The sequence below is a fragment of the Neoarius graeffei genome, chromosome 4 (genome assembly GCF_027579695.1).
Source record: "Neoarius graeffei isolate fNeoGra1 chromosome 4, fNeoGra1.pri, whole genome shotgun sequence".
NCBI lineage: Eukaryota > Metazoa > Chordata > Actinopteri > Siluriformes > Ariidae > Neoarius > Neoarius graeffei.
Genome location: NC_083572.1, coordinates 25,924,021 through 25,949,680, shown reverse-complemented (window position 1 = coordinate 25,949,680; position 25,660 = coordinate 25,924,021). Strand labels below are relative to the sequence as shown.

General features: G+C 43.9%; 1 protein-coding gene across 4 annotated transcripts in view; it reads right to left on the bottom strand.

Moving 5' to 3' along the window:
- Nucleotides 1-25,660, bottom strand: part of nelfcd (negative elongation factor complex member C/D) — a 159,327-nt gene that overhangs the window by 9,953 nt on the left and 123,714 nt on the right. For all 4 annotated transcript variants that reach the window (XM_060919066.1, XM_060919064.1, XM_060919063.1 and 1 more), the window contains exons 8-12: nucleotides 22,255-22,420; nucleotides 21,860-21,994; nucleotides 21,437-21,576; nucleotides 21,179-21,293; nucleotides 20,884-20,979 (exon numbers count right to left, since the gene is read on the bottom strand). In XM_060919066.1, the coding sequence (XP_060775049.1) occupies nucleotides 20,884-20,979; nucleotides 21,179-21,293; nucleotides 21,437-21,576; nucleotides 21,860-21,994; nucleotides 22,255-22,420 (652 nt within the window). The remainder of the gene's footprint in view (nucleotides 1-20,883; nucleotides 20,980-21,178; nucleotides 21,294-21,436; nucleotides 21,577-21,859; nucleotides 21,995-22,254; nucleotides 22,421-25,660) is intronic.

Genomic DNA, 25,660 nt, shown 5'->3' with positions numbered 1-25,660 from the left:
AAATACCATATCAACACCCCGGTCAAACCATACAAGAACCTCCGACAGCTGCTAGTTCACCCCAAAGACAAAATAAAACTGGACAATAAATGCAACGTCATCTATGAAATCCCTTGCCGTTCATGTAATAAAGTCTATATTGGTGAAACGGGCAGATGCGTCCATATTCATAGGAAAGAACACCAAACAGAATGTGAAAAAGAAGCAACAAAAAGACTCACAAGATCCGAAAAAGAAAAAGCAAACCAAGAAAACTTAAAATCAGCCATATCAGACCACTGCAAACGACATAATCATATAATGAATTGGGAAGAGGCCAGAGTCATTCGCGCTGAAGAAAATAGATACCAGCGTTGGATTTTAGAGGCAGTGGAGATACGCAAGTGGGCGCAGAGGATGATGAACCGGGATGAGGGAGCGTACGCGCTGTCACACACCTGGAGCGCAGTCCTGGGGGAACGACCTGACAGCAGGAGGCGTGAACTACCTGTCAAATTGGGCGGGACGTTCACGCCTCCGTAGCGTAACATCAGCTGATAAGGCACGTCACCACTCGACATCTGGTGACTGTTTTGAAGAAGGCAGAAGATTCTCGCCGAAACTGTCAACAAGGTAACATCTTAAAAATCCTTGTCTTAAGAAACGAACTTAAAATAGCTATGTGAACCTTTGCTTTCAGTATCTGGTGTGACACTCTTGTGCAGCAATAACTGCAACTAAACGTTTCCGGTAACTGTTGATCAATCCTGCACACCGGCTTGCAGGAATTTTAGCCCATTCCTCCATACAGAACAGCTTCACCTCTGGGATGTTGGTGGGTTTCCTCACATGAACTGCTTGCTTCAGGTCCTTCCACAACATTTCAATTGGATTAAGGTCAGGACTTTGATTGGCCATTCCAAAACATTAACTTTATTCTTCTTTAATCATTCTTTAGTAGAACGACCTGTGTGCTTAGGGTCGTTGCCTTGCTGCATGACCCACCTTCTCTTGAGATTCAGTTCATGGACAGATGTCCTGACATTTTCCTTTAGAATTCGCTGGTATAAATCAGAATTCATTGTTCCATCAATGATGGCAAGCCATCCTGGCCCAGATGCAGCAAAACAGGCCCAAACCATGATACTACCACCACCATGTTTCACAGATGGGATAAGGTTCTTATGCTGGAATGCAGTGTTTTCCTTTCTCCAAACATAACACTTCTCGTTTAAACCAAAAAGTTCTATTTTGGTCTGATCCGTCCACAAAACATTTTTCCAATAGCCTTCTGGCTTGTCCACATGATCTTTAGCAAACTGCAGACAAGCAGCAATGTTCTTTTTGGAGAGCAGTGGCTTTCTCCTTGCAACCCTGCCATGAACACCATTGTTGTTTAGTGTTCTCCTGATGGTGGACTCATGAACATTAGCCAATGTGAGAGAGGCCTTCAGTTACTTAGAAGTTACCCTGGGGTCCTTTGTGACCTCGCTGACTATTACACGCCTTGCTCTTGCAGTGATCTTTGTTGGTCGACCACTCCTGGCAACAATGGCAAATTTACTCCATTTGTACACAATTTGACTGTGGATTGGTGGAGTCCAAACTCTTTAGACATGGTTTTGTAACCTTTTCCAGCCTGATGAGCATAAACACTTTTTCTGAGGTCCTCAGAAATCTCCTTTGTTCGTGTCATGATACACTTCCACAAACGTGTTGTGAAGATCAGACTTTGATAGATCCCTGTTCTTTAAATAAAACAAGGTGCCCACTCACACCTGATTGTTATCCCATTGATTGAAAACACCTGACTCTAATTTCACCTTCAAATTAACTGCTAATCCTCACATACTTTTGCCACTCACAGATATGTAATATTGGATCATTTTCCTCAATAAATAAATGACCAAGTATAATATTTTTGTCTCATTTGTTTAACTGGGTTCTCTTTATCTACTTTTAGGACTTGTATGAAATTCTGATCATGTTTTAGGTCATATTTATGTGGAAATACAGAAAATTCTAAAGGGTTCATAAACTTTCAAGCACCACTGTATGACTGAATGCAGGGAGGTAACTTTTCATATTTATATCCCCGGTACAAGTAGTGCTGCTGTGACAGCCTTGTTCTGTGGACTGTAACCTTGCTAGACTACCTACAAACAGATCTGCATATAATCTGACTTACCTAAATCTGTTGAAGGGGCACATGCGTGAGTTTTTACACGGTCCTGGCAGCATAAGCACTCGTTAGCATGCTCTCGACTCATTCATGAAAAACTTCCTCGTCAAGACGTCACCAGGCTAGCCTACCGTAATTACCGTAGTAGAGTGTTCAACCCCTGCAGCAACACAGAAAGACGGTAAACAAAAACTGCTTCACGCAGCTTGTGTGCTCGGAACATTTTGAAGAAAATTGTTTCACTCAATAAATAAATGACTAATATTTTTGTCTCATTTGTTTAACTGGGTTCTCTTTATCTACTTTTAAGATTCGCATGAAAATCTGATGATGCTTTAGGTCATTTATGCAGAAATATAGAAAATTCTAAAGGGTTCACAAACTTTCAAGTACCACTGTAAGCTAATAGAGACATACCCCAAGAGACTTGCAGCTGTATTTGCAGGAAAAGGTGGCTCGACAAAGTATTGAATTTGGGGGGGGGGGGGGAATACCTATGCACACTCCAGATTTCTGTTTTTTCATCTTATTGTTTGGGTGACAATAAAACAAATTTCATCTTTAAAAGTTGTAGGCATGTTGTGTAAACCCCCCCCCCAAAATCCATTTTAATTCCAGCTTGTAACGCGACTGTGGCAGCGGGGGCGTGGTCAAGCGTCGGTCTGTGACTGGAGGGCAGAGTCAGGGAAGGTAAGTGGCAGAATCACTACACCTGATGCCAGTTAACGTGTGTTTGTGTATCTTCCCCAGTAACCGCGCCCTATATAAGGAGAGAGAGAGCAGAGGAAGAGAGCTCTCTCCCCAACCAGACGACCTGTGTGTGTGCGTGCATGTGTGGCTGGGAGAGTGTAAAAAAAAAATCACTGAAAATTGACAAAGAGTTTTTTTTTTTAAACTCAGTTCTGGCCTGCCGTCCTTCTGTGCTCCACCCCCCGTCCGAATTTCTACAGTGGTGCTGAAACCCGGGAGTCGGAGCACAGAGAAGAACAGCCCCATGGAGTCTTCCCCCTTTGTGGACCTGGTCCACGCCCTCGCAGAGCCAGCACCAGGCGCTAGTCGCCCTCCGGAAGGAACAGGAGCAAAGGTTCGAGGCCCTGGTGCTGGCGCAGCAGGAAGATTGTCAGGCGTTCTGGCACCTCCTCGCGTCGGTGGGGTCCACCACCTCCACAGGCCCTCCCCACCTCACCCTAACGAAGATGGGCCCGCATGATGACCCCGAGGCCTTCCTCGTGCTCTTTGAACAAGCAGCAGAGGCCTCGGGCTGGCCGGTGGAACAGTGTGCAGCGCGCCTCCTTCCCCTGCTAACAGGCAAGGTGCAGCTGGCTGCGCTACAGCTCCCCGCCGACAGCCGGCTGGTCTACACAGACCTCCGCCGGGCCGTCCTCCAGCGTGTGGGGCTCACCCCAGAACATCAACAGCGCTTCCGCGCTCTGCACCTGGAGGAGGTCAGCCGGCCGTTCGCGTTTGGCCAGCAACTCCAGGACGCCTGCCGGCGGTGGCTAAGGGCTGACAACCACGACGCCAATGGAATCGTCGATCTGGTGGTACTGGAACAGTTCATCGCCCGACTACCCGATGGGACCGCGGAGTGGGTCCAGTGCCATCGCCCGGCGTCGCTGGATCAGGCCATCGAGCTGGCGGAGGACCATTTGGTGGCTGTTTCAATGGCAGGACAGCAGATCTCCTCTTCTCCCCTCTCCTCTCTCTCCCCCTCCCCTTTTATGTCTTGTCCTTGCCCCGTTCCCCCACCGCGGGGGCCGGCTCCACCCCAGCCAGCCCGCTGCACCCGCGGTGCGCTCCCGTTTCCCACTTCCATGTCTGTCTCTTCCCCCCCCCCTCAGGTGAGTGAGCCCCAGAGTGCCGGTGCAGAGAGAAAGCCCGGGTTGGTTTGCTAGCGCTGCGGGGAGCCGGGCCACCTCCAGCAGCAGTGCTCGGCAATGGAGGTGGGCGCGGTGGTCCGGATCCCCGACACGCCAGGAATCGCCCTCATTTGGGCCAGAGCGCATTGCATACCGGTGAGTATCCAAGGGGATACATATCAGGCTCTGGTAAACTCTGGCTGTAATCAGACCTCAATCCACCAAAGCTTGGTGCAAGACGAGGCATTGGGGGGAGCACAATTGGTGAAGGTGTTGTGTGTGCACGGGGATGTTCACAACTACCCTTTAGTGTCGGTCCACATTCTTTTTCAAGGGGAAAAATTTAGTATAAAGGCGGCGGTTAATCCTCGCCTTACCCATTCGCTAAATTTGGGGACTGATTGGCCGGGATTTCCGGAATTAATGACTCATTTAGTTAAGAGTGGGTCCTGCCATAGTTCAGCAGGGGGAGGTCCCGATGTGGCATTGGCGGGAGCAGCTGTCACAGAGCCGTCTATGTCATCACCGCGTCAGAGCGAGGAGCTGCAGGCTCCTCCTCCGTTTCTCCGGGAATCCCTCGTGGATTTCCTGTTAGAACAGTCGCGGAACAAGACTCTGCGGCGTGCGTTTGACCAAGTGAGAGTAATCGATGGTCAAACGCTCCAGCCAAACACCACCCCGTCCTCCCCCTATTTCTCCATTATGAGGGATAGATTATACCGAGTGACGCAGGACACTCAGACTAAAGAGCCGATTACACAACTTTTGATTCCAAAGAGCCGCTGGGAATTGGTATTTCCAGCGGCTCACTTTAATCCCATGGCTGGACACCTGGGGCAGGATAAGACACTAGCCCGAATAATGGCCTGGTTCTATTGGCCAAGGATTCGCGGCGATGTCCGTAGGTGGTGTACAGCGTGCCGCAAATGCCAGTTAGTAAATCCAGCGGCCATTCCAAAAGCGCCTTTGCGCCCTCTACCATTAATCGAGACCCCATTCGAAAGAATTGGGATGCATCTCATCGGGCCATTAGATCGGTCAACACGAGGGTATCGCTTTATTTTAGTTTTGGTGGACTATGCAACGCGATACCTGGAAGCAGTGCCTCTTCGCAATATCTCAGCATGCAGTATTGCGGAAGCGCTCGTCCGCTTCATCTCCCGAGTCAGAATCCCCAAAGAGATTCTGACTGATCAAGGCACCTCATTTATGTCATGCACACTGAGCGAACTGTATGGGTTATTGGGAATTAAACCGATCCGCACCAGTGTTTATCACCCACAAATGGATGGTTTAGTTGAACGGTTCAATCGCACACTCAAGAATATAATTAAAAAGTTTGTTCACGAGGACACACGCAATTGGGATAAATGGCTCGAACCCCTGTTATTTGCAGTGCGAGAGGTCCCACAAGCCTCCACGGGGTTCTCCCCGTTCGAATTATTATATGGGCGTAAGCCGCGCGGCATCCTAGATGTACTGTGGTAAAATTGGGAGGAGGGACCTTCACCGAGCAAAAATGAAATCCAATACGTTATTGACCTGCACGCAAAACTCCACACACTCACACACCTAACCCAGGAGAATTTGAGGCAGGCCCAAGAATGGCAAACCCGCCTGTACAACAGGGGTATGTGCCTTCGGGAGTTCGCACCGGGAGATAAAGTACTCGTACTGTTGCCCACGTCGAGCTCCAAATTGGTCGCCAAGTGGCAAGGACCCTTTGAGGTTACTGGGGAAGACACACAAACACACGTTAACTGACATCAGGTGTAGTGATTCTGCCACTTACCTTCCCTGACTCTGCCCTCCGGTCACAGACCGACGCTTGACCATGCCCCCGCTGCCACAGCGACAAAACAGGAGAATCACAAAGGGGAATGAATACTTTTGCAAGGCACCATTATCTGTAAGCATGAAATTAGTTTCCACTGTTCTGCTGATGGGCAGGACAATGGTGTAATGGGCAGGACAATCACCTCACAGCAAGAAGGTTCTGGGGTCAAGCCCAGTGGCCAACGGGAACCTTTGTGTGTGGAGTCTGCATGTTCTCCGTGTCTGTGTGGGTTTCCTCCGGGTGCTCCGGTTTCTCCCACAGTTCAAAGACATGCGGTTAGGCTAACATGGGGGCTCTAAATTGACCATAGGTGTGAATTGTTGTTTGTCTCAATGTGTCAGCCCTGTGATGATCTGGCTACTTGTCCAGGGTGTACCCTGCCTCTCGCCCATAGTCAGCTGGGATAGGCTCCAGCTTGCCCGTGACCCTGCACAGGATAAGCAGTTATGGATAATGGATGGATGTTATGCTGATGATGCACAGTTGTGCATTTCTGCAAAGCCAGATGAAAGACACCAACTTAATAAAATTGAGGAACGTGTAAAGGACATTAGACAATGGATGCTTATTAACTTCCTTCTACTTAACTCTGACAACAGTACTTGTACTATGAGCATATGCAGCTAAAAGTAGGTTTTCTGATTACATTGTAACTCTGGATGTCCTTTGTTTCTTCATGTACAACAGCAAAAGACCTCAGGGTGATTACTGACTCCAGTCTTTCATTTGAAACTCCAACTGATAACATTACCCGGACAGCTATCTTTCATCTCAGAAATATTGCTAAAATAAGAAATATGATGTCAGGACATGATGCAGAAAAACTAGTTCATGCTTTTGTTACCTCTAGGTTGGATTATTGTAATGCCTTACTGTCTGGATGTTCCAATAGATGGATCAACAAGCTCCAGTTAGTTCAAAATGCAGCAACATAATGCCTTTTGTTAATATTTTTTATTAGGTAAAGGAGTAGATCTGTAAGGTCCTCTGGCATACAATGTTTTGGTAAACTGGGATGCATAGATGCTGTCGCCAACCCACTCTCACATGTTCACTTGTTTGTTGATGGTGGAGTGGCTGGCTGCTTTATGTCCCAGGATTCTTTCATGTCTGTGTTACCTTCCGGCTTTCCCTTTTAGTTATGCTGTCATAGTTAGTTTTGCCGGAGTCCCTGCATTCAGTCAGCACAAAATGTTCTTAACCATTAGGTGACACCGGGCATATCCAACAATCTGTGTTTTTTTCCTCCCCCTCTCTCGTTATATGTTGATCCTGAGATACCGGTGCTCTTCAGACCTGCCTGATCCATCCTGATGCCCTATGTCTGACTGGAGTCTCATGACATTGCTCTTGTGGAGGATGGCCCCATATGGACAGTTAAAAGTCACACTTGGAAGATGGTTCTGGACACTTACAGTTTTGCTATGATGGCTGAGGACTCCAATTGCCATGATAACTTTAGGACTGCAGTTGTCCTGAACAGTCTAGCACTCAAGTCACTATTGATGAATAGTTCTTAACTTCAACAAAATAGACATGTTAAAACTAATGAATTTCCTGTTTGCACAATTGTACTTTGTGACTATATACGTAGGACACAGTTATAAAAGCAAGTTATTTATAATCATGCTATCTGTTATCATTGAGATGAGGGTGGGTTCCCTTTAGAGTCTGGTTCCTCTCAAGGTTTCTTCATGTCATCTGAGGGAGTTTTTCCCTTGCCACTGTCGCCGCAGGTTTGCTCATCAGGGATAAATAAATTTATGGAGGGATAAAATTAGCTCATATGTTTAAAGTGTAATTTTTTGTAAAGCCAACTTTACGACAATGTTGTTAAACGCACTATACAAACAAACTTGACTTGAATTGCCTTGTTGATGCAGACCTGTTTACCCCAAATTTGCCCTGTTAGTAGTCTTGCAGTATCTTGTCAGTAGTTTTGGTAAGCTGTCAGTAGGAATTTTACTGGGGTCCAATCTATGTATTGTATCGAAGACAAAAAGTAGAAAGCAGCATATCTGAGTACTGAGCATAGTACTCATTCAAGTTGAAAGTAAGTGATAGATTACATGAACAAAATTTTTAAAATTAAAATCTAGCACTGGTCTTATTTTTTCTGTCAAGTTAAGCACCTGTGAGAACCAAAAAGCAAACCCATGTAAGATTCTTGATCTGCTCCATAATCCTCATATTACCAAGCCTAGACTCTAAGGTCTACTTGTTGACTCCTCATACATTTCATTATTTCAGTACCTCTGAAATAACCAGAAGACTAGCAGTAATACTTATTTAGGATGCTACAATAAAAAAAATTAAAGCCGCAAGCGGCCTCGACGGGCCCTCGCGCCAGCGGCCAAGGGGGGCGGGGGCATGCGTCCCCGCGAAAAACCTTCCACAGCTTCTTCGGCAAGAGACATTACTCCCACAATGGCGACAAAGCACAGAATTGGACACATGGCAACAATAGGGTCTCGCACTGTACGGTGCCCAGGGGGCGCTATAGAGGCCCTGAGGCCCGCCTGGATCTGGGCTTCTGGTTCACAGTAGCGGTGGCAGTCTAAGAAAAAGGAGCCAAATTTCGTGCGTTGTCGACCATGGCAAGCGCCCCAATAAGGGTCTTGTAAAGAGTTTGCTTGCCAAGATTGTCAAATCAGAAGCTGCAATATCATTTTTGCCATAACCAGCACCCCCAGGGGCGAAAGTGCACAAAACTTGGCGTATATGTCAGGTGAGCTATGAAGAGTTTGCGTATGAAGTTTGATGACAATTGAGTAAATAGAAGATGAGATATAGATTTTTGAAGAATAAATTTTTGGGTTTTCCCATGTCAGAAGGTGGCGCTATGCTGTACATGAGCGATTATGAGTTGGAAAAATAAGTGTCTACAACAGCAACGTACTAGCACAAGGTAGTGGTGTGAAGGAAAAGCATTATGGAATTATTTACCAAAAACCCGTTTTGGAGCAATTGCGTCGGCCAAAAACAGCGCCCTCCATGGACGAAAATTCCCAAAATGTGGTATACATGACATGGGAGGTAGTAAGAGGGTGGCCGTGAAGTTTGACCAAATTTGAGGAAAGATTGGATTTTTTGCCCAAAAATAGCGCCCCCAGTGGCGAAAGTGCACAAAATTTGGCGTATATGTCAGCTGAGCTATGAAGAGTTTGCGTATGAAGTTTGATGACAATTGAGTAAATAGAAGATGAGATATAGATTTTTGAAGAATAAATTTTTTGGTTTTTCCCATGTCAGTAGGTGGCGCTATGCTGTACATGAGCGATTATGAGTTGGAAAAATAAGTGTCTACAACAGCAACGTACAATCACAAGGTAGTGGTGTGAAGGAAAAGCATTATGGAATTATTTACCAAAAACCCGTTTTGGAGCAATTGCATGGGCCAAAAACAGCGCCCCCCATGGACGAAAATTCCCAAAATGTGGTATACATGACATGGGAGGTAGTAAGAGGGTGGCCGTGAAGTTTGACCAAATTTGAGGAAAGATTGGATTTTTTGCCCAAAAATAGCGCCCCCAGTGGCGAAACATCACAGAAATTGGGTAACATGTCAGAAGCCCAATGAGTGATTTGTGTGTGAAGTATGAGCAGTGTTGAGCAATTAGAAGATTTGTTATGAATTTTTAAGCATGTAAAATTCTGCATTGAAAAATGATTGACGTATAACTTCTGAACGGTTTACGCTACGTGAAACGTATTTAGCAACTTTTGTCAGCCATGTCTGTAGATGATGTGTATCAATTTTGGTGACGTTCCTATGAACAGTCTAGGAGGAGTTGCGCCGTCTTCGTGGCCATGCATTTCGCACAAAAGTGAAATTACCCCACGTCCTGTAGGGCGTGGCTAATGCATTGGCATTACATTTTTGTCCGGCTTGGTGAGATACATATGCGTACCAAAGGGCATGCCACTACTACAAACTACATGGCAACCAGGCACCTTAATGCGAGAGGCAAAAATCACAACACGTTAGGGGGCGCTATAGAGGCCCTGAGGCCCGCCTGGATCTGGGCTTCTGGTTCTCAGTAGCGGTGGCAGTCTAAGAAAAAGGAGCCAAATTTCGAGCGTTGTCGACCATGGCAAGCGCCCCAATAAGGGTCTTGTAAAGAGTTTGCTTCCCAAGGTTGACAAATCAGAAGCTGCAATATCATTTCTGCCAGAACCAGCACCCCCAGGGGCGAAAGTGCACAAAATTTAGCGTATATGTCAGGTGAGCTATGAAGAGTTTGCGTATGAAGTGTGATGAAAATTGAGTAAGTAGAAGATGAGATATAGATTTTTGAAGAATAAATTTTTGGGTTTTTCCCATGTCAGTAGGTGGCGCTATGCTGTACATGAGCGATTATGAGTTGGAAAAATAAGTGTCTACAACAGCAACGTACTTTCACAAGGTAGTGGTGTGAAGGAAAAGCATTATGGAATTATTAACCAAAAACCCATTTTGGAGAAATTGCGTCGGCCAAAAACAGTGCCCCCCATGGACGAAAATTCCCAAAATGTGGTATACATGACATGGGAGGTAGTAAGAGGGTGGCCGTGAAGTTTGACCAAATTTGAGGAAAGATTGGATTTTTTGCCCAAAAATAGCGCCCCCAGTGGCGAAATATCACAGAAATTGGGTAACATGTGAGAAGCCCAATGAGTGATTAGCGTGTGAAGTATGAGCAGTTTTGAGCAATTAGAAGATTTGTTATGAATTTTTTAGCATGTAAAATTTTGAAGTGAAAATTGATTGACGTATAACTTCTGAACGCTTTATCCTACGTGAAACGTATTTAGTAACTTTTGTCAGCCATGTCTGTAGATGATGTGTATCAATTTTGGTGACATTCCTATGAACGGTCTAGGAGGAGTTGCGCCGTCTTCGTGGCCATGCATTTCGCACAAAAGTGAAATTACCTCACTTCCTGTTGGGCGTGGCTAATGCATTGGCAATACATTTTTGTCCGGCTTCGTGAGATACATATGCGTACCAAATGGCATGCCAGTACTACAAACTATATGGCAACCAAGCACCTTAATGCGGGAGGCCAAAATCACAACGACTTAGGGGGCGCTATAGAGGCCCTGAGCCCCGGCCAAGTTTGGGCTTATGGTTCTGAGTAGCGGTGGCAATTCTCGGAAGTGGTGCCAAATTTCGTGCGTTTTCGCCCATGGCAAGCGCCCCGAAAATGGCCCAACAGCGGAGAAAAATAAAGAAGAAGAAGAAGAAGAAGACGGAAGAATAATAATAGTGAACTCTTACAAGAACAATAGGGCCTTCGCCCATAGGGCTCGGGCCCTAAATATTTCAGAGACCATACTATGCTCTAATAGGCTACTTAATACTTGATTGGCAGCTATACTGATCTCACACTCTTTACTAACAAATCACAAGTCATTGATACCTGGCAACTTGACAAAACAAGAAAAAAATATCAACATCAAAAAAGTTTAATTTCAAGTTAACAAAGTTTGACATTGGTTAATAACTGAACATGCATTTATGGCAACTCAATTATGGCATTCAATGTCAGGATATGCTAAACATTTAACAAAGTCAATAAAACATTTTAAAATTTAACTTTAAAGGAACAAATTATTTTCACAAACTCGGCCTTTTGCTTCGCGGCCGCCATGATTGTGTGCTCAGAAACCAAAGTTGAAACAGTGGAACCTTCCCACAATGCAACGTACGGTAAACGTGGCTTAAACGTGATTAAACATGGCCGCGCCCATGACTATGCTATCGATGTTCGATTCCCACAATAAATATGATTATAAAGTAAGTCATGAACAGGGTTTTTTCTAGAAAAATTTAGTATGAGGGCGCTCACCATGGCGAGGGAGCGAAGTGGGGGGGGGGATGGTGCCGGTTGTCCCCCCCCCGCCATGCAAAGCCTTTGAAAAATGCTCCAATGGGACATTCTGAGTATCTGAGAGGGAAATTGTAACAAATTGTCTGTCAACATTGAAAAAGAAAGAAGTAATCTTCTTCTGCCCCGGACAGCCTTTGGCTTTCTTCCGTTTCATGCCGCGGGATGACATCTTTAAATGCCCAAGTGTCAACAAAAACAACTCGCGAACTACTTCTGTCAAAAGCTCCCGCGCCGGTGGGTGAAAGGTCATTCAGTCTCGAGAAATCTCGCTCTACAAGTCAGCTGACCTTGTATGTAACCCATGTCAAATCTTGCGAGAGCAGCCACAACAAGTAAACAACTAAAACAACATGGCGCCTCAGTCTGGAAAACGCCAATTCGGATTGTTTTTGCACCGTCTGGCGGTGTATCTACTATGATTGGAATATTTTTGGAGCAACGTATTTGATGATCAGACACATCGTCACATAGTGTTGCTGGGATGTTTTCACGGAGTCGGTAAGGGGGCGCACGCCGAGAGTAAGAGGGCACAGCGCCCCTGTTCCCCCATTTAGACGAAAGCCTGATGAAACATTTGGCAACATTTCGGCCATAAATCATAGTTTTTGGACAAGAATTCGTAGTCCGTATTTTGTTTTGAAAAATCATAGGAACTACGGACAAATCGTAGGAGTAAACAGGTCTGTTGATGAGAGGTCACAGGAAAATGGCCAGATTGTTTCATTTGGTTCATCTCTCTCGCTTGCTCGCTCTCTCTCTCTCTCTCTCTCTCTCTCTCTCTCTCTCTCACACACACACACACTTACTTTTGTGTCAACATACAACCCCGATTCCAAAAAAGTTGGGACAAAGTACAAATTGTAAATAAAAACGGAATGCAATAATTTACAAATCTCAAAAACTGATATTGTATTCACAATAAAACATAGACAACATATCAAATGTCAAAAGTGAGACATTTTGAAATTTCATGCCAAATATTGGCTCATTTGAAATTTCATGACAGCAACACATCTCAAAAAAGTTGGGACGGGGCAATAAGAGGCTGGAAAAGTTAAAGGTACAAAAAAGGAACAGCTGGAGGACCAAATTGCAACTCATTAGGTCAATTGGCAATAGGTCATTAACATGACTGGGTATAAAAAGAGCATCTTGGAGTGGCAGCGGCTCTCAGAAGTAAAGATGGGAAGAGGATCACCAATCCCCCTAATTCTGCGCCGACAAATAGTGGAGCAATATCAGAAAGGAGTTCAACAGTGTAAAATTGCAAAGAGTTTGAACATATCATCATCTACAGTGCATAATATCATCAAAAGATTCAGAGAACCTGGAAGAATCTCTGTGCGTAAGGGTCAAGGCCGGAAAACCATACTGGGTGCCCGTGATCTTCAGGCCCTTAGACAGCACTGCATCACATACAGGCATGCTTCTGTATTGGAAATCACAAAATGGGCTCAGGAATATTTCCAGAGAACATTATCTGTGAACACAATTCACCGTGCCATCTGCCGTTGCCAGCTAAAACTCTATAGTTCAAAGAAGCCGCCGTATCTAAACATGATCCAGAAGCGCAGACGTCTTCTCTGGGCCAAGGCTCATTTAAAATGGACTGTGGCAAAGTGGAAAACTGTTCTGTGGTCAGACGAATCAAAATTTGAAGTTCTTTATGGAAATCAGGGACGCCGTGTCATTCGGACTAAAGAGGAGAAGGACGACCCAAGTTGTTATCAGCGCTCAGTTCAGAAGTCTGCATCTCTGATGGTATGGGGCTGCATTAGTGCATGTGGCATGGGCAGCTTACACATCTGGAAAGACACCATCAATGCTGAAAGGTATATCCAGGTTCTAGAGCAACATATGCTCCCATCCAGACGACGTCTCTTTCAGGGAAGACATTTTCCAACATGACAATGCCAAACCACATACTGCATCAATTATAGCATCATGGCTGCGTAGAAGGGTCCGGGTACTGAACTGGCCAGCCTGCAGTCCAGATCTTTCACCAACAGAAAACATTTGGCGCATCATAAAACTGAAGATACAACAAAAAAGACCTAAGACAGTTGAGCAACTAGAATCCTACATTAGACAAGAATGGGTTAACATTCCTATCCCTAAACTTGAGCAACTTGTCTCCTCAGTCCCCAGACGTTTACAGACTGTTGTAAAGAGAAAAGGGGATGTCTCACGGTGGTAAACATGGCGTTGTCCCAACTTTTTTGAGATGTGGTGTTGTCATAAAATTTAAAATCACCTAATTTTTCTCTTTAAATGATACATTTTCTCAGTTTAAACATTTGATATGTCATCTATGTTCTATTCTGAATAAAGTATGGAATTTTGAAACTTCCACATCATTGCATTCCGTTTTTATTTACAATCTGTACTTTGTCCCAACTTTTTTGGAATCGGGGTTGTACGCAACCACTGCTCTTCAACTGCCACTGTCATTTCATGGGTACCCCAGTGTTCCACACAGTCACTACATGCCCCAAAACACAATCCTCCTCAGTCTTCTTTTCCGACAAAGTTATGACATGGAAAAATCCCTAAAGCTATAATTCATGAACAGTCCACTCCACATACAATCTGTTGGTCTCTGTTTATCACAAAACAATAAAAGGTTTCCCGAATCAACATTTCAGCAACTTCAAATTAATATTAGTGTCCCTTGCTTCCGATTTTCTGAATCAAGCCGGAAAAGTTAATCGACTCTGCTGGCGCCACCATAATTGAAAAATCACATGATTGTATTCTTGTGCACTGATTGGCCAAAGCTTGAACAGTGTTCGTGAATCTTATGCACCATGCTGTTTTACTCATCAGTATCTCCCAATCAGTGCACCCAAATAAACTTGAGAATAATGATTTGAAGCCACATAGTGTATCATAAATTTAGACTTTGTGTACTACTTGCTTATTTTGCAACCCTTCCATACCATGACATGGTGTGTTTTGAGCCTTTAATCCCATTTTTGTTACTCATTTTGACAGTACACATTTAAAACATTGGTGCATGGTTTCTTGCAGACAAATTCAACATCACTCACCTTTCAACCAATCAGCGCACAGCAATACATCATGTGATTCCCAAAATGGCAGCACTGGCAGGGTAGACGAAGTTTTTTTTTCTTAATTGAAAAAAAAAATTGAACATTTGGAACAATATTATCGACTTGAATTGAACAACATTTTGGGCCAAGTATTCTTTATTGATTCATGATCAAAATAAGGTTGGTAGACTGGCCGTTGAGGTGGCAGTCTACGAAATACATGACTTCTAACATGGGAACCCCCAGCTTTGGGGATTTTTCCGTGTCATAACTCGTAGGAAAAGAAGACTGAGGAGGATTGTGTATTGGGGCATGTACCGACTGTGGGGTTCCATCCTAGGATCTGCACTTTTTTCATGTGCATGCTCCCATTGGGACAAATTACACACAAGGATGACCGGTCATTTCATTTTTATGCTGATGATTGACCTCTATATCTTCCTCTGCAAACTGGTGACCTGGGCTTCTTAAAGAGGCTCAGTGTGTGTACAGTGGATGTTAAAAAAATAAAGATAATAGATAGATTAGATTTAGATGAGATAAAACTTTATTGATCCCTTTGGGAGGGTTCCCTCAGGGAAATTAAGATTCCAGCAGCATCATTACAGATAAACAAAAAAAGAAATAGAGAAAAAACTTCTAGATAAATTAAAATAAATTATTTACATATACAAATATAAAAAGAATAAGATATGGGGAAGAGAGGAAGGGGGGAGAGAGGAGGGGGAAAGGGGGGGGCAGCAGGAGAGATATTGCACTTTATATTGCACATTGTCCGGTATTGCTTATTGTTAGGCTAGGCTACTGCTCCTTCCTGTCCTCTGTCCTCCTGTTACCCTTCTTTCCCCCCAGAGAGGAGTTGTACAGTCTGATGGCATGAGGGACAAAGGAGTTTTTGAGTCTGTTCATCCTGCACTTGGGAAGGAGCATTCAGTCACTGAACAGGCTCCTCTGGTTGCTGATGACGGTGTGCAGAGGGTGACTGGCATCGTCCATGATGTTCAATAGTTTGTCCATAGACCTCTTCTCTGCCACCATCACCAGAGAGTCCAGCTTCATGCCGACCACAAAGCCAGCCTGCCTGATCAGTTTGTCCAGCCTGGATGTGTCCTTCTTGGATGTGCTGCCCCCCCCAGCACACCACGGTGTAAAACAGGACACTGGCGACCACAGACTGATAGAACATCCACAGGAGTTTCCTGCAGATGTTAAAGGACCGCAGCCTCCTAAGGAAGTATAGCCTGCTCTGTCCCTTCCTGTATAAGTGATTGGCGCTGCAAGTCCAGTCCAGCTTGCTGTCCAGCCACAGCCCGAGGTACTTGTAGGAATCCACAGCCTCCACCTCGACTCCCTCAATCAGAACTGGTCGTGACCTTGGTCTGGACCTCCCAAAGACAATGACCAGCTCCTTGGTCTTCGAGGTGTTGAGCTGCAGATGGTTCCTGTTGCACCACACAGCAAAGTCCCTCACCAGGCTCCTATACTCCTCCTCTCTGTCATCACTGATACACCCAACGATGGCTGTGTCATCGGCAAACTTCTGAATGTGACACAGCTCCGAGTTGTAGCAGAAGTCCGTGGTGTACAGGGTGAAGAGAAGAGGGGCCAGCACCATGCCCTGGGGTGCTCCGGTGCTGCTAATCACAGTGTCAGATGTGATGTCCTTCAGTTTGACGTGCTGTGGCCTGTCAGTGAGGTAGCTGGAGATCCAGGTGACCAGGCAGGGGTCCACTCGCATCCTGTTCAGTTTGTCCTGAAGCAAAAGGGGCTGGATGGTGTTGAAGGCACTCAAGAAGTCCAAGAAGAGGATCCTCACTGTGCTATTTCCCTTATCCAGATGCGAGTGGGCTCAGTGTAGCAGGTAGAGGATGGCGTCTTCCACACAAACATCTGCCCGGTACGCAAACTGCAGACAGTCCTGGGCATGTACCTGGGGTCTGAGGAGGCTGAAGAAGAACCGCTCCAACAGATGTGAAGTGAGTGCCACCGGTCGGAAGTTGTTCAGCTCGCTGGGCCGATTCTTTCCCAGACCTCCCTCATGCTGTTCTCCTTCAGCTTCTGCTCCACCTTTCTCCTGTAGCTGTCCTTAGCTTCCCTCACACAGCGTTTCGCCTCCTGCTGTGCTACTTTCATTGCCTCCCTATCCCTGCTCCTGAAGGCGGCCTTCTTCCTGTTGAGGACAGCTTTCACTTCCTGTGTTACCCATGGCTTATTATTAGGGTAACACCATACAGTCTTAGTGGGGGAGACCACGTCTGCACAGAAGTTGAGGTAATCTGTCAGACAGTGTGTCAGCCCCTCTATGTCCTCACAGTGTGGGCTAAGCAGCACATCCCAGTCTGTGATGTCATAGCAGTCTCTGAGGGCATCTTCCATTTCAGGGAACCACCTCCTGATGGAGCTAGTTGTTGCAGGCTGCCTTTGAACCAGGGGGGTGTACTTCGGCTGTAGAAGAACCAGGTTGTGGTCAGACTTCCCTAGTTGGGGGAGGGGTGTGACTCTGTATGCATCCCTCATATTAGCATACAGCAAGTCAATTGTCCTGTTGTTCCTTGTTGGACAATCCACAGCCTGGTAAAAAGCAGCCAAAGTAGAGTCCAAAGTAGCGTGATTAAAGTCCCCAGAAATGATGATGAATGCCTCAGGGTGCTGTGTCTGCAGCCTTGTTGTGACAGAGTGAATCTTCTCACATGCAGCAGCTGTGTCTGCCCTCGGAGGGATGTAAACACAGATGGTGATCACGTGACTGAACTCTCTCGGCAGATAATATGGCTAGCAGCTCCAAGTCCAGGCAACATAAAACTATCTTTACGGAGATATGTCCAGCGGTTGTTAACATAAATGATGAGCCCCCCACCTTTGCTTTTCCCGCATGTGTTAGTGTCTCTGTCGGCTCTCACAGCAGTGAATCTCCACAGGTCCACATTAGCATCCAGTACAAGGTGTGTTAGCCATGTCTCCGTAAAGATAAATAAGCTGCTCTCCCGATAAATTCGCTGGTTGTTCAGTGCAGATAGCTCGTCAACTTTATTCGGCAGCGAGTTCACATTCCCCATATAAATCCAAATGACATTTGGGTTTCACTGAAGATTTCAGATCAAAAGATGAACATGGGAATATAGATCAGAATTTTAGCTTTCATTTCCTGCTACTTGTATTTACATCTGGTGTTAAACAACTTAGAACATGGCACCTTTGGTGGCAGACACCCCCAGTTTTTAGGTGAGCCAAAATATAGGAAAAGATAGCCTTAAAGTGCATATCACGGGTAAATTGAGAAGTAAGATCAATGTAATTCTCCTATTTTATATTAAACTTTGGGGGGCGTCGTGGCTCGGGTGGATGGGGCGCCGTGCCGTGGGTCCGGGGACCCGGGTTCGGTTCCGGCCCGAGGTCGTTTCCCGATCCCTCCCTGTCTCTCTCTCCTGCTCGTTTCCTGTCTCTGCACTGTCCTATCCGGTAGAGGTGCAAAAAAGCCCCAAAAAAATCTTTAAAAAAAAAAAAAAAATATATATATATATATATATATATATATATATATATATATATATATATATATTAAACTTTGGTCAAATATCTGTCACATTTTGTGCAATTTTTTTTACCTTGCGCAATACCAGAAAAATTCAGTTGAAATCAAGCCATTTGAGGCGAATTGGTCTGCCTCTAAAAAAACTTGGCATTTGGATTTCCCGGCAAACATTGATTTTCGTGACATCATGTGCGGGACGCCTCCCTCTGAATCCTACGTCAGTGCTGGTTTGTTTATGAGAAAACGACCTGGTGGTTTTCTGCAAATGTCTTCAATGTTATCACGTAATTATTAAAATGGTTAACAGATGTATCGTAGGAGGATGTAGCAACACCAATCTTGATGGGATTAGTACTCATCGTTTTCCAAAAGACCGGACAATGAGAGAGAAATGGGAGCGCTTGGTCTACACAGGCTGTGCACTGAAACTGTGCAAGCTCATGCAGCCTGCTGGCGGTTCCGCAGGTGACGTCACAAATCTGGCTCCAGACTCCCTTGGGATTTTTCCAGACGTGTTTTGTTATTTTATTTTTTTCTGCTGTAGACAGATGGCCTTGTGCAAAATTACCCTGCTGGATGAGTGTGTAAAGGGACATACTTTCATATAAAAAAATTGGTCCAGAAATTTCTTTTTTTTTTTATATATATGAAAGTATGTCCCTTTACACACTCATCCAGAAGGGTAATTTTGCACAAGGCCATCTGTCTACAGCAGAAAAAAATAAAATAAAACACGTCTGGAAAAATCCCAAGGGAGTCTGGAGCCAGATTCATGATGTCACCTGCGGAACCGCCAGCAGGCTGCGAGAGCTTGCACGGTTTCAGTGCACAGCCTGTGTAGACCAAGTTTAGCAGCTAGCGATTTTGCATTGAAATATGGAATCGTCACCTTCAGCTTCTAAACCCATGGATTTATGTATCAATGCTCATCTATCTATTGTTACATAAATCATATTTTTTCTAATTACTATTATGTATTTATATATTTCTTCATTTAGAAGAGTACTGGCTACTGTAGGAGAAAGATTTCATAAGCTACACACATGGAATCGGCTAAGCAGGGTTGTATATACATTTAATATGTTTGACAGGTCCCAAGATCTCAAGCCCTGACACGCATATCCCTTGATACATATGAAGTAAGTGTATTATCGCCCAGCGCTTTCGTGTTGTTTACTTTTGTGTGTGTCAATAAATAACATTATCCGTGTACCACGCAAACACAGGAACACCTAATTTAGAGTATAGTTTCTCTTATTTCTTACCCTGGCAACAGTCAACTTGTGAATTGTTGATTTTCTTGGTCTTTTTCTCGGCTCTGCTTGGTCCTCAGCTTTGAGGGCCTCGGTGGATGCGGCACTTCGCCTTCTGTCAGGGGAGATGAACACGGCTGGCTCCTTTGGTGATGCTGACACAAATGGAGACAGTGTTGCTTTGGGCATTCTGACAGATGGAACTGCGTCTTTTTTCAGATCAAGTTGCCTCGCGAAGCCCATTTCCCACTGCAAATAGTTCTCAAAGTCGTCGGGCCTTGTGAAGTGAGCACCGCAAATAATGCTGTAGTCTGTAGCATGTAGCCAATTTTTCTGGGTGCCTTGCACGAAGCGCTCCCATTTCTCCCTCATTGTCCGGTCTTTTGGAAAACGATGAGTACTAATCCCATCAAAATTGGTGTTGCTACACCCTCCTACAATACATCTGTTAACCATTTTAATAATTACGTGATAACATTGAAGAAATTTGCAGAAAACCACCAGGTCGTTTTCTCATAAACAAACCAGCGCTGATGTAGGATTCAGAGGGAGGTGTCCCGCATGTGACATCATGAAAATCAGTGTTTGCCGGGAAATCCAAATGCCAAGTTTTTTCAGAGGCGGACCAATTAGCCTCAAATGGCTTGATTTCAACTGAATTTTTCTGGTATTATGCAAGGTAAAAAAATTGCACAAAATGCAAAATGTGACAGATATTTGACCAAAGTTTAATATAAAATAGGAGAATTACATTGATCTTGCTCCTGAATTTACCCGTGATATGCACTTTAAAGTAAAGCAAATACATAATATTTGGTTGCATATCTCTTACTGGCAATAACTTCAAGCTGATTACCCTCCAACACATGCTCTGGATCTATGGTCTCTACTGCACAGACTCCACACAGAGACAATGGCTCCAATTTTCATAAGATGGCAACTTTCAATTAGACCAAAAATGGCTCAAAGCAGCACAATAAAAGATGGAATGGTGTCATGTTGTCCACTCGTATATACAGTCATTAAGCTGACTGAAAAAAGGATACAATCGTATGAAACGCTACACACAAAAAAAAACAAGCACACAGTTCTCAGACATCCGAATTCAGCTATTCTGTTATCCAATTATTCAAGTTCTCATGTGAACCAAATTAGACCATTCGCAATCATCGTTATGAGTATATTTGGCATGAATCATGGATTTGTTAATGGACATACAAAACAGCACACATAATTTTCCTATATTAAGAGCTCCTTTGAACAAGGGTAATTTGCAGGCTGTGCGTGGGGTGAGGGTACGTGTAAACAAATGCACCTGTTCCATGACGTCAAGTTGGGAATGTTCTGTTTCAAAGAGTTTGACAAGCAGCTGTAGCACCTGCGGGTGTAGGAGTTGATGGCATGTACTGATCTGAGAAGGAAATAGACAGACAAACAAGTGCCCTTTTCTTATGGTCATTCAGATTTAATAATTTTAACAAAAAGAGGTCAAGGCACATGAAACTGAGGAAGATGCAAGACAAACCTAAAAATAAATTTTTCCTGTAGCAAAAGAACAGCAAATTAATATTTGCTGGAATGGGCAGTGTACAAATTGAGCAACAATTTACCTCATCCAATAAGGCCAAATGGATGGGGGTGTGATCTGTCTGCAGCTGAAAGTAACGAGGTTCTGATACAGTCCAGTCAACCCACTTTAACACCCCCATTGCAACTACTGGAAACCTGACACACACAAGATTTCAGGTTACAAATCCATGACCTCACTAACTAACATGGAATACTGAAAAGGCTTTTGTGTCTTTAGCATGTTGATGTATATAATAAATGCAAAAAGAAAAACTTATATTCAGTGTATATGCACACACCTGATGCACTGGTACAGAGTGCTGAGTTCTGCCACTAGCTCTGTAGCTCCTTTATTCTCATTACAGCACAGATTATGAACAGTCTCAATGGCTTTAGAAGTGGCCTTCAGCTCATCCTTATTGATATTTACACGCTTGTTCTGAAAGAAAATTAAGAGACAGATACTGTTAAATGTGACAGAAAAATCAGAAGTTTAAGCAATTTTTGTATCAAGATCTAAATTAAAGTCAATTTTGTAACTCTGCTCTATCATTTGAAAGCCACTCTGCTAAGTAACAATAGGAGGAATTTCATTTGGTTAGTGAATACTTTAAATTATTCTAAGGAATTTAAATAATCACAACTCTTACAGAGTTGAACATCTGACAGAAAACAACATCTGCAGCATGATGCATGTATCCATATTTTTAAACAAGTCCTACCTTCTTCCATGTCTCCACCACACTGGCTGCATAGGCCAGAATGTGAATATATTTGTGTTTGTGGTCCTGGTTTATCTTGGCTCCAGGTTTAAACAAAGACTGCATGAAAAGATCCAGGAAGGCCGGAACACGGATCTAAATACCCAAAATAGTGTGATGGGTTCACTTTTAAATCAACTTTGTACACTAGCAACACCTACTAGTAATAGTTCTCAAGATGGAATATGAATGTAAAAGTTGAAGCTGAAAACTGGTATGAAGAGACAGCAATGATGACCTATAACCTGACGCTGCAATAAATAGCATTTATTTTAGGTAAACATTCGACCAAAGTAAAAACATGAATCTGGTTTAAAGTGAACTAAAAATCTAGCTGAACCAAAGTAGACTCTGACCAGTTCCACGGGTGGAGGGTCCATACTGCTGAACATCTTGAAAAGAACTGTGATATCTGCAGGATTAAGTGCCCCTTTGGAGAGCATTGCACCAAGAGCCTGGCATGCACGTGGGTATGCCGCTGCAGTCCCTAGTGCCAATGTGATCTGACTTGCATCATGACCACTTGTAACAGAAAGCACACAAATAGATTTTAAAATCAAAGTTAACAAATCCACACACAAAAATGATCTACTCAATTTTAAATTCATTAAAATGTTAGAATAAAATATGATGAGGGGCCAAGCATCATGGATGTGTAGGCACACTACTATTCTTCTTATCATTATTATTGTTGATATTAACCGCAAGTGGCAATGAAGGGCCCTCACATCTCCAGCGCCATCACCAGATTAATACAAGACAAAGTTTTTTGTTTTTTTTTGTTTTGTTTTTTAAAGGAAGCGTGTGAAATGCCTCCCAGCATCAGTGAATTAACACCACCACTAACGTATTCTAATCACATAAACCAACATGGTGACCCTTGTCTGGAATGAAGTTCAACTCCCTACTAGTCCCTTGCTTATAAAAGTAGCTAAATTATTAAACAATTTCTTAACATTTCCCAGATACACCACAAAATATGCCCAAATCACTTGCTGAGGTATTGCCAGATAAACACAAATATTACTGTTAAATTCATGCATGTGTGCGCGCATCTTTTGAGACTATAAACATCAGTGTCATGATCCTAATTAAAAATACAAGAAAAAGAATAACCTTTTAATATTTCATTATGCTCAATAACTGTATACACCAACATTACAAGTCATTACACTTCACCTGTTCATGTAGCCTGAAATAGTACCATAGTCCATTTCATGTGCTGTGTAAATATGCATCTGACAAATTCTTTACTTCCATGTATAATGGTAAAATACATGTAATATTTTTAACAACTTTATCACACGTGCACTTAAGCACAGTGAAATTCCTTTCTGCATTTAATCCATCTGAAGCAGTGAACACGCTCACACACACACACACGAGCAATGAGCACACACGCACGCACACACAGAGCAGTAGGCAGCCATGCTACAGCAGCCAGGGAGCAGTTGGGGGTTAGGTGCCTTACTCAAGGGCACTTCAGCCCAAGGCCACCCCCATGTTAACCTAACCACACCACATGAACTGTGGGGGAAACCGGCGCACCCGGAGGAAACCCACACAGACACAGGTCATGAGTAAAGATTAGAAATATCATGACAGCAAAGGTCATGAGTAAACATTAGAAATATCGGGTTTTGTGTATGGAAGATGTTGGTATATAGGCAGAACAGTTTTGGTATGCAAGTCATAATGCTCAATATCAAAATATTTTATGCAGTTTAAACTTCATGAGCTGGTTTGTGATGCATTGCTATCCCACTTGTTAATAATATTGATGATTTCATATGTAAACTGTAATTGATGCAATTCATAAGAGTTGTGAATACTGGAGAGCTATATGTAAAGCTAATGACATAATCAGGACAATTAATCAACCTTCATCCCAGACAATCACTAAATTAACATCACAATTAACCAAGCTAATAGGATCTGATGTCTGCTCTTAACTTTCTTGCGTCTAAGGCCCTGTCCACACGGCAACGGATTCAGGTGAATCTGATAAAATTGTTTATCGTTTCGGCCTGGCGTCCACACGGCACCGGCATTTTGGGTGCCCCAAAACGAAATCTTTTGAGAACGGGTTCCAGAGTGAAAAAATCTGGCAACAGAGCCGTTGCGAAGTCGTCTGGATGAGTAGAACAGATTTGTTTACGATGACGTCACAACCACATGTGCTTCACGCCGGGTAGAAGTGTAACGAACTCGATGCGAGTTGTCAACAAATCCTATAACTTGGTTCATGAAACGCACTTACAAAATATTTTCACTGTGAATATTTATTGTGTAATGGTGCAAAGTGAGAGAGAGAGAGAGAGAGAGAGAGAGAGAGAGAGAGAATAGCCCTTAGGGCAGAGTCAGTCCCGCCAGCAAAAATAGGGAAAAAAAAGGAGCGATCTCACCTATTCAGATGTTGGTTTAAGTCCGACAATACATTCCTCAAAAAGGGCGTAGAAGAACAAAGTAATCCATCAACATGTAGCATTCAATTTATTCTGGACCATTAAAGAATTCTGGAGGATATCAGAATGTTGGCGTACCGGCTTCCATCTACCCCCGTTCATTCCTCTTTCCGCGTCTCCATTCAAAAAACGAGCACGTGATTTAAAGGGACTATATCCATAGGATAGGGAGTGAGAAAGCGTGTGCGTGTGACAGTGACAGGGATAGTCACTGTGCACATGCGCAGTTATGCGCATGCGCCTACTTCTATTGTTCTGGTGTCTCCGATGGGACCGTCTTATAGCGCACGTAGAGGTGTGGCATGTGTATTGCATCGTTTTCAGCAAGCGTTGCGTTGCCATATGAACCTGATATTTTACTGATCCGTTGCCCATGTGGACGCGATATTTAAAAAAAAATAAAAAAATCTCATTGCCGTTGCCGTGTGGATGTAGCCTAAGCCATCTTTTCCTATTTTTTTCTCCACCTTGTCTCCTTGTGTAATAATGCTTGTATAACTTCAACCCTGTAATGTACAAATCAATTTATCAATTTTCCCTCTTTTCAGGACAACCTGGGCCATCAGAATATATGCTGCAGTGATAATGTAGAAATAGTTATATGACCATAAAGATAAAAGAAAAAAATTAAATGGAAATTGAATCTCACAGAACATTACTCACATCACACAGAGCAATCATGAAAATGGTTTTTGGCTTTTGAAAATTGTTCTCCCATGTCTTGGCAATGGGGGGGACCCCCAAACATTCTAACCAAACACACACCACAAACTATTTACATTTTTTCAAGAGACGTCATTCTGTTCTTCATTTACAAGAAACATTAGTTGATTATCATATCTATATATCTAGGTACAATACATTCGGCCAGCTGCTGCTTGAAACCCCCCCTTGTCAGCCACCAACCAGGGATAACACCGTTATAATGGTGAAGGCAGTACTGCCATCCCTGGCACCACTAGCAGCTTAAAGCCACGGGGCCCCCCCCCGTGGCTTTAAGCTGCTAGTGGTGCCAGGGATGGGGTGTTGTCTAAGGTGCAAAGTCATGTTGCTGATACATGCCTCCTACGAACTTTGGACTATATCCAACTCAATCCTTGTTCCACCACCAACTGAAGGCATTTAGTTGCCATTGTAAGCTTGCAGCTACTGAGACCAAGATGTGAAAGAAAAATGATCATGGAACATCCAAGAAAACTGCAACAGCCAACTTCCACAGGCCAAATATTCCACATGCCATATATTCCACATGCCCAGTTATTCTCAACACAGGTGGCACGAAGATCCTCATAGCCTT